General features: G+C 42.5%; 1 protein-coding gene across 3 annotated transcripts in view; it reads right to left on the reverse strand.

Moving 5' to 3' along the window:
- Window positions 1-8,149, reverse strand: part of CEP95 (centrosomal protein 95) — a 29,190-nt gene that overhangs the window by 6,241 nt on the left and 14,800 nt on the right. For all 3 annotated transcript variants that reach the window (XM_019542374.1, XM_019542375.1, XM_019542376.1), the window contains 4 exons: window positions 7,788-7,902; window positions 6,767-6,945; window positions 2,205-2,297; window positions 1,014-1,164 (listed from right to left, as the gene is read on the reverse strand). In XM_019542374.1, coding sequence (XP_019397919.1) covers window positions 1,014-1,164; window positions 2,205-2,297; window positions 6,767-6,945; window positions 7,788-7,902 — 538 coding nt within the window. The remainder of the gene's footprint in view (window positions 1-1,013; window positions 1,165-2,204; window positions 2,298-6,766; window positions 6,946-7,787; window positions 7,903-8,149) is intronic.

Raw genomic sequence — 8,149 nt, forward strand, 5'->3', positions numbered from 1 at the left:
ACAACACCCAAGGAATTGGCCTTACGCGATTCTCTTTGGCCGCCTTCTGCTTGGAGATGCCCTTTATAGTATAGATTCTTGTTTTCAAATTAATCAGCCACCCCCTTCCTTTTTTTAAATGGTTCAGCATTCTAGTGACTTCCCTATTACTGCGCCTCATTGTCCACAAGCAGTTTAAAATTATGCCAGTGCAGCTATGCTGGGGCAAAGTGCCACAGCTGAATTCCACGTCAAGCAAGTTATTTTTGATCCTCAGCTTCACTAGGAAGTCAACAGGGTGGTAGGTCGAAGACTGACTACCCCTGGAGTTCCCATGGCTTTGAAGTGTGCATGTGAATGAGCTTGACTCTTCATGATGAGATCTATGCAGAGGCTGTACGAAGTGCACATTCACTACTCATACCATTAGCATAAGTACCCCTCCAACACAGTGAAAACAAGGAGAGGCTGGGTGCCATTCAGGCCAGTGATTCCCTCCAGGACCATGAATGCACAAGCTAGAACCTGGCCTGTAGTCTGAGCGCTGACTGTTCTTGGCTTGGGACTGGTGGCAGCATTAGAGCCGTGACACCAGTCACTTTGCATACCAACTGCATACCAGGTAAGACGCTGACATGATGCAGATCCCAGTGTTACCTGGGCAAGCACAGCTGCAGGTGCCTTGCTACCCGGCTCTGCTCTGAGCTCCAATTTAGAAGCCTGAGAAACCCTTAAATGCAAGAAAAGGCTGAGGCTGAAACTTAGAGGAGCAAGTCAGGGAACAGCAGTAATGGGAACAACTTCAGGGGATTTTAAGAAGGTAACAGATGGGTCACAGTTTGACTTTTGCATCAGCAGTTTACGTCAACTTGAAAGTATCTTCCCTTACAAAAATCCAGACATACGGAGGTCATAAGAGGGAAAAACGCTACAGCTGACAGGTATACATTGGCCTGATGCCTTTATTCTTGAAGCTCAGCACATGCTTTCAAAGGATGCCAGTTTTCCACCAAGTACAGTTTTGTGGTTCTTACTTGGAGCTGCTTTCTTTGGCTTCGCGTAGCCTCCTCTTGGAATCCACTGGCTGTGTTTGGGATTCCGAGGTGTGGGTTTTCTAGAATAAACTTTCACTGGCCGAGGCATTTTTGGAGGTTCTTTAAATATGTTTTCTTTGTATTCTCGTTCCTTAGGAGCAGATGTAAAACAGATGGAGAACAGGTATGAGAGGGGGAGGAGTGCTAGCTCACATTGTTTGGAGAGCAGAATTTAACACCAGTTTGTCTTTAGGCAAATGTAGTGGGCTGGACCCTCCAGCTGGGTAAAATCCACTAAAGGCAGAACAGACACGATGTATAAGCTTTTGCTTGCACAGCCCTAATCGCTGCACTGCTCCATGCCCGTTTGTCCTGTGCCCTCCGCAACAGCTTATGAACTGCTATAATCTGCACCTGCAATGGCCAAAAGGGCTGAAAACACAGCCCCTATTGGCAAAGCACGCAGGCATTCCAGCCATGCTCCTTCTTGCCACGCAAGCTGCAACTGCCAAGAGAGCTGCTGCCAGACTTACAGCACTAGGGAACCACCCCGCACCAATCTGAACTTGTTTATGCAGCTTTACCCCCGCGTTGCAGTGACAGCACAGTACAAACTGTGTACTGCGTTGGAGGATCTGAGCTGTTCAAGTAACTTGGGGTACGTGCCAATCTGTCAGTTGCTGAGAAACCTATTTTCTTGCTATGAGTTTTCTCCCCAGATCTTTGCATGTCCATTGCTACCCAGAGCTCTTGGAGAGGTCACTTAAGCAATGCATGGTGCTAGTGCTGTTCCTCTAATGCCCAGCACCACAGCAGAGCTAGCTACCTACCAGACTGACTTTGCCAAGTATCTTACCAGAAGAAACAATGCCAGAATCCCGCTTGCTGTTTCGAGCCATCCCTAAGGCATCTTTCTTGGAGGAAAGCTGAGCCTTTACATTTCCTTCTTTCTTCCCCCTCCCAATTCAACCCACCCTGAAAAATGCTACTGACCAGTGACCCCTACGCAGTGTAAGCTGACAGAAGTGCATCAGTTCTGCTGAGAGGTAAAGCACTGTCTGAAATGAGGAGTGTCATTTTCCTAGAATAAGGCTGAAAAGTCTTGTCCACATAGCTGGGATAGTAGGTATGGACAGTAACCTTTAGATACTTTAATATGCCATCTAGTCTTTTTCTTAATGCTTCACTTACCTTTTCCTTAGCTTTTGCTCTTAGCTTGGAAAATTCGAGTCTCTCTCTAGCTTCATAAATTCTTAACTCATCTTCATATGCTTTAGCCATCAGCTAGGGAAAAAAAAAAATCAAGATGAGGATTTGACACACACATGCATATTTTTGTAAACAAGCTGGATGATACACAAAACTTGCTGGTGTCAGAGGGGCTTCCTTCATTTCTAGTTTACTAGGAAGCTTATCTCCTAGACAAGGAACTGTCCTTGATGGTCCAAACCAGAGGTGCACAATTAACAGCCTGTGGGGCTCTGACAAGGTGCATTTCACAGCTGAGGGCTGTTGCACCACAGCTGAGACCTGTTCTGACTGGATGCAAAGCCTCTGCACATTTGTGAGTGGGAAAACCGGATGGTGCACATACATGTGCAAGTTAACAAGTCACTGAGCAGCAAGACATAGGACTTGCTCTTCTGCTGTATCAAATGGGAAAGGATTTGAAAGGCCTATTTGCAATAGGCCACTGGGATTGCTCTGGCCCTGATGGATGTATTTGTTGCTGCCTCTGCTCAGCGAGAGCTCCTTTGCTGGCTTCTGGGCATGTGAGAAGGCAGCAGAAGACACTAGCTCCTGATCTTAAATAACAAGTGGAATAAAGCCCAGCTATATCAAAAGTAATGATTTTTAAATCCAAGCTCAAGACAGCTGCACTCCTCCAGGACAGTGCATAGGACGAAGTCAAGGATTAAGCACATGACAGCTGTAGGTCACTCAGTCAAATGATATGGCTATGAACCAAATTCCAGAGGCAGTTAAATGAATTTAGAATCATACCTTCTTCAAGAAGTGCTGCAAAAAACTCTGCTTTTCAAACCTTTCCCCCTTAAGAGGAATGACTCTCACAACATGGGCACTGGTTTACACAAGTTGGCCTAAAAAAACGGAACCATCACCTGATGGACCGTCCATACCCACAAGCAGGGACTTTACTGCAAGAAGGTAATCCAATTTAGGAACCTCAAGAAATAGTCTAGGAGCAGTTATGGTGTATCTTCATTCTGCATGCAAAGCGTTCAAGTGCTGTGATCCCAGCAATATAGACAAGACCTGCTAAATACAAAACGTGCAACAGATGCAAATTTTCACATTCACCAACTCATGAAAAAGATATCCTCAGAACAAAATGTCAAATAAACTATTTTTGCATTGCATACAAAGCAAGAAAGGACTGAGCTCTTTGCCATCTATACGTTTATAAGCCAGGCTCATCTTGAGGATATCAGTCCATTTGGAAAGACTACAGTTTGAGGTCTTCCTTCTTAAGAAGGAGAACTCTTAAGCTGTAGTGGCTGTCACAGGGTGAGCTTGGGCCCTTAAAATTTCTGATCCCTTATATACCACACAGCCTTTGCCAAACAAGAGGATTTCTGGGGCTTGTGGCCCAAGCATGCTGGGTATAAGCTGTTTTCCTCTCTTTGAGGATGGTCAGGGAGTTGGCAGGGTTTGTTAAGAGTCTCTCTGCTAAGAAAGGGGTTATAATAAGGTGAGTACTGATCCTAACTAAAGGGAGAGATGTCAAGGAATAAGCCTGCAAAGGAAGCCTTGGAAGAATGCTGGGGAAGAATGAGCCCTGCATGAAAGGTGAATTTCTGAGAAAAGATGCTGAGGACTGGACAACATAGAAGAAGTTTTCTGCTTTCTGGCTGATTTGTTTTACCCCCTAAAAGGTGTTCCGTTTCAGCTGGAACATTTAATCATTCACTCAATCAAGAGGGGAAACTCGAGCACCAGTCAGGACTGATGAAGGTAAGAGATACTTTCTCTCTCTTCTAAACAGCCAAAAAATATTATAGGAAAAGACACTAAGCAAACTCATCACAGAAACTAGTAAATTGATGGCGAAAGTGAATGCATCTTTTCTGACTTCCCTGCATGGTTCTCTGCTAACAGCAAAGGTCTGGTCACATCTGAACACTTGAGCCAGTTAAACTCTAGTTCACACAGTTCATACCAACCTATTTATACAGAAAGAACAGAGTTATGTAAATATAGATAATGTAACAAATGGAGGGAACACTACTGGACAGAGGGATGAACAGCAGGGAGAAAGTCAGGTGGTGAAAATGCTTTGGCCTAATCCAGCTAAGGGTCAATAAGAGGCAACTGAAGTGTTTTATGTAGTTAAAGGAGGAATGTAGGCAACAAAAGGGAGGACTGACTCCTACTGTAGAATGTGAAACCTGTTTATTCTAGGAATACCATGCTTCAATACCTGCCACACAGGTAGTTAAGGATCTGTGCTGTTCAGGAAAGCTGAAGACAGACTGTATGTTAACGACGTGAAACTAATTTAAAAAGATAGTAGAGATAAGACTGTTTAGGACAAAACTTCTTCGGAGCAGGTTTTAGACGATCCACTGTGGAAGTCAGGGTTAGATTTCAATGTAGCCAAGAAACTTCTGATGTTCTTAAAGAATTATGGTCCAAGCTGCATATTTATTACCAGCTTGGTTTTCAGTTGGGAAACTGCCCAACACACACTGTTTTTCTCTAAGCCTGGGAGCTTGCTTTTCTTTTTTCCAGCTGCACGTAGATCATGGACTGGGGGTGGGGGTGTAAGTGCTTGATTAGCTCATTGTATCTGCCAGGGCTCTGAATAACAAACTAACAAGCCTTGATGAGGTGCAAACAACTTTACAGGCTGAACACACCTCTAAATAAAGTAATGAACTGTGAACAACTGTGCCCTATTGTTTTAGTAAGCCCAAACCAACTCTTAAATCAGTGTAGTGTTAGCTCTAATAGGGAAATCAATAGCCGTCTACACAATTTAATGATTGCCAACACTATCTGTGGCCATGTTAAGTGAACTACCAAGAATAGTCTCCTAGGAGTTTGTCTAGCTTTACCCAACTACATAGCTGGTACAATAAAAGCTATCACCTTAAAAAATTCTTTCCTGAGAGAATAAGTCTTCCGACTGCAGAACAGGAGCTAACAGCAGGACATAGCTATTCCTGGATACAGTAGACTTCTTTACCTGACACTTAGTAAGCCAATGAGAGGCGATATGCTTCAAGCCTTTTCTTTGGTAAGAAAGAATCCCACCACAGAAGAGCTGGATCAAGGAAAAAGTAACTTTTGCATCAAGCAATCGCTAACTTTATTTGATCTAAATTACTGGGAAGGAAGAGCAGCAAAAACAGGCTTATAGCTGAGGGGAAGTTTTGATGAACTAAGGAAACCAGTTAGTAAAATCAACGGTACGAGGTAGCTCAGGGACACAAATGCAGGCAAAGTCTGGAATTTCTTTCAAGTCAAAAGGTACAAAACCAATCTGGAATTTGTATCCCGAGAAAGGGGAAAAAAATAACAGGGAAGGCCTCCAGATGAATAGCCACATCAGAAATAAGGAATGGAAATAAAAATGATTATTCAGCAAAGAAAGCTACATCTTGGAAATCAAAAAGCGTAGGGATGAAATAAAACTGCCAGGAGTCAACATGAGTTGGTCCCTGCAAAGGATATTAAAAGCAGTAAGAGTATTCAGCCATGAGGAGAGAAGAAGAAAAGAACAGAGGTAGAGATTAAGGATAATTTAGGTATGGGCTAAATAGCAATTATCTTTATTGAAAACTTAGGAAAAATAAGAAATGTTATTGAATATATGGCAAATGTACAATGAGGATGTGAAAATGGAAGTTACAGTTGAGGTGAAAGCAAAGCTCAAAGGTCTTGATGTAATGCAGCTGGGGAAGGTGGGGCAGGATAATCCCAGAACTCTGTATGAACTGGATGTTGAAGTTGCAGGTCTGACAGCAAACATTTCTGGTAAGCCTATGGCATCTCTCGTGGTTCTGTAGGATTGGATAAGTGCAAGTGTGGCACACTATTTAAGAAGGGGGAGAAATGATCCAGTCTGTCCGCAATAGTATCCAAGGCTTTAGCACAATTTTCAAGGAAAAATAACCAGTGTCCATGAGTTAAGCACGTTATGGGTTTTCCACAGGTAGAGAGCGTGCCAGTTGAATCTGGCCTCGTTTTTAATAATATTACTGATCTAAATAAAATAAAATGCAATAGATAACATCCATTTGACTTTAATAAAGCATTTGACATGGTACCAAATGGGAAATAAGTGAAAATGGGAAAAGTGTGTCTTAGCAGAAGAACTGAGGTGTATAAAGGAACTACTGAAAGGGGAAACAATGGGTAATACTGAAAGGGGAACCACTGAGCTAAAAGGAAGCAACTTGTAGAATTCATCAAGGTTCAGCCTTGGGTCTGGGCTTGTTTAGTATCCTTATGAATGAAGAATGGAACTTGTTCAGCGTATCATAGGATTATATGACTCTCTCTGTAATAGCAGAGGAGAGTGCTTGACACAAGATGCCCTGCAGGTTTTATATTCCTGATCAACAGTGAACGGACCAGCAAGAGTCCTTCAGTTCCCAGTTTTTCCTGTTCTGCGCATGGTTCAAAAAGCTGTTGCTGTTTAACAGAATAGAGCAGTGCAGTACTGAGGATGCATGGAGTGTTTCTCAGGGCTCACAGCCAAGTAACTGTGACACAGGAACAGTTACCTTTGCTTTCATTCTCCTGTAATCCTGTTCCTTTTGCAATTGCCTGCGCATCTGCCCCATCTGGCCTCTTGCATCTCTCTGAAGTACATCTTCAAATGCTGAGGGATGTAGATACCTGGATGGAGGTGGGGATGGAGAAAGGGACCTTGGCCTGGTATTTTTTTTTGGACATGGGGTGCCTGTAAAAACAAACAACTGCTGTGATCGCAAGTACCAAAAATAGTAAAGCCAAAACCAAAATAAAATCCAGAAAATGCATCATATGCTCTCAACAAACAAACAGGAGTAACATTTAGGACAGAAAACAATTTAAATTAAAAAAACCCAAAAAGACACTTAATTTTTCAAGTTCTCTGCCCCAAACTGTTGGTTCTTCCTGGACGACATGACAGCTGTGTGTCAAGCCAAGAGTGCCAGAAAATACTACATGACAGAAGGAAGAGGCAGTGAAAACATTTTTCAAAATTATGGTGTACTTAGACAAGTTTGCAATGTAAAAATACAGCATTATGCAACAGTTTGATCTCGTATTCGTGGACTGGACTAACACATGCCAACGTTAAGGCAGTCATCTACATATGCTATGATGACAATATTATCATCAGTAGCACTCACCTGACAAGACTGAGCTATGCTTATTATATAGCTCAATACACATACTATTTATAAGAAATGAACAAACATGGCCATATTTATTCAGTCAATAGGCCCATGTTTCCGTGCCTAATGCTTCCATCACCGTGCTCAGTGCATTAAGAACTTTCTGAACTCATTTTGTGCTGTCTTTCTAACTAGCAAAGCTTCGCCATAGGAGGTAAAATACTTAAATAGCTAAATCTTAATACTACTCCAGTTATTAGGATTTTATCTCCTTATGCCTACTGCCCACCTACATTTTTTTTTAAATGTAACCTCAAATACATAACCTCCATAGTAAATTATTTATAGAGTTGGTTTGTTATGAACTTAAATATAGAGGGGAAAAATAGCGCTCATTGAATAGTATGCTTGGGATTTTTACCTGGGTGAAGTATCCTCCTCTGGTAATCCATGACGCTGTCACTGTGCTGAGACAATCTGTCTTCATCTGTCAGCTCTTCCTCCCTACTGCGCTCACCCAAAGCTCTCTTTAACATCTGTTCATTAGATATTCTGGTTAGCTTCAACTGTTCATCCTCAAAGTCTAGAACTACTTGACAGGACCTAGGGCTACCAATTGTGGGCTTCCTTTTTTAGAGATGCTCATTTGCATCTCACTGGTAACATTCAATTGAAATCTTGTAGAAATATCAAGCTAAGCAAAAGATAGTTTCATAGTAGCTAGAGTCGGAAGGGACCTAGGTAGATCATCTAGTCCGACCCCCTGCCATGGCAGGAAAGAGC

This window comes from Crocodylus porosus, unplaced genomic scaffold (assembly GCF_001723895.1).
Source record: "Crocodylus porosus isolate Cpor-Errol unplaced genomic scaffold, CroPor_comp1, whole genome shotgun sequence".
Classification (NCBI taxonomy): Eukaryota; Metazoa; Chordata; order Crocodylia; family Crocodylidae; genus Crocodylus; species Crocodylus porosus.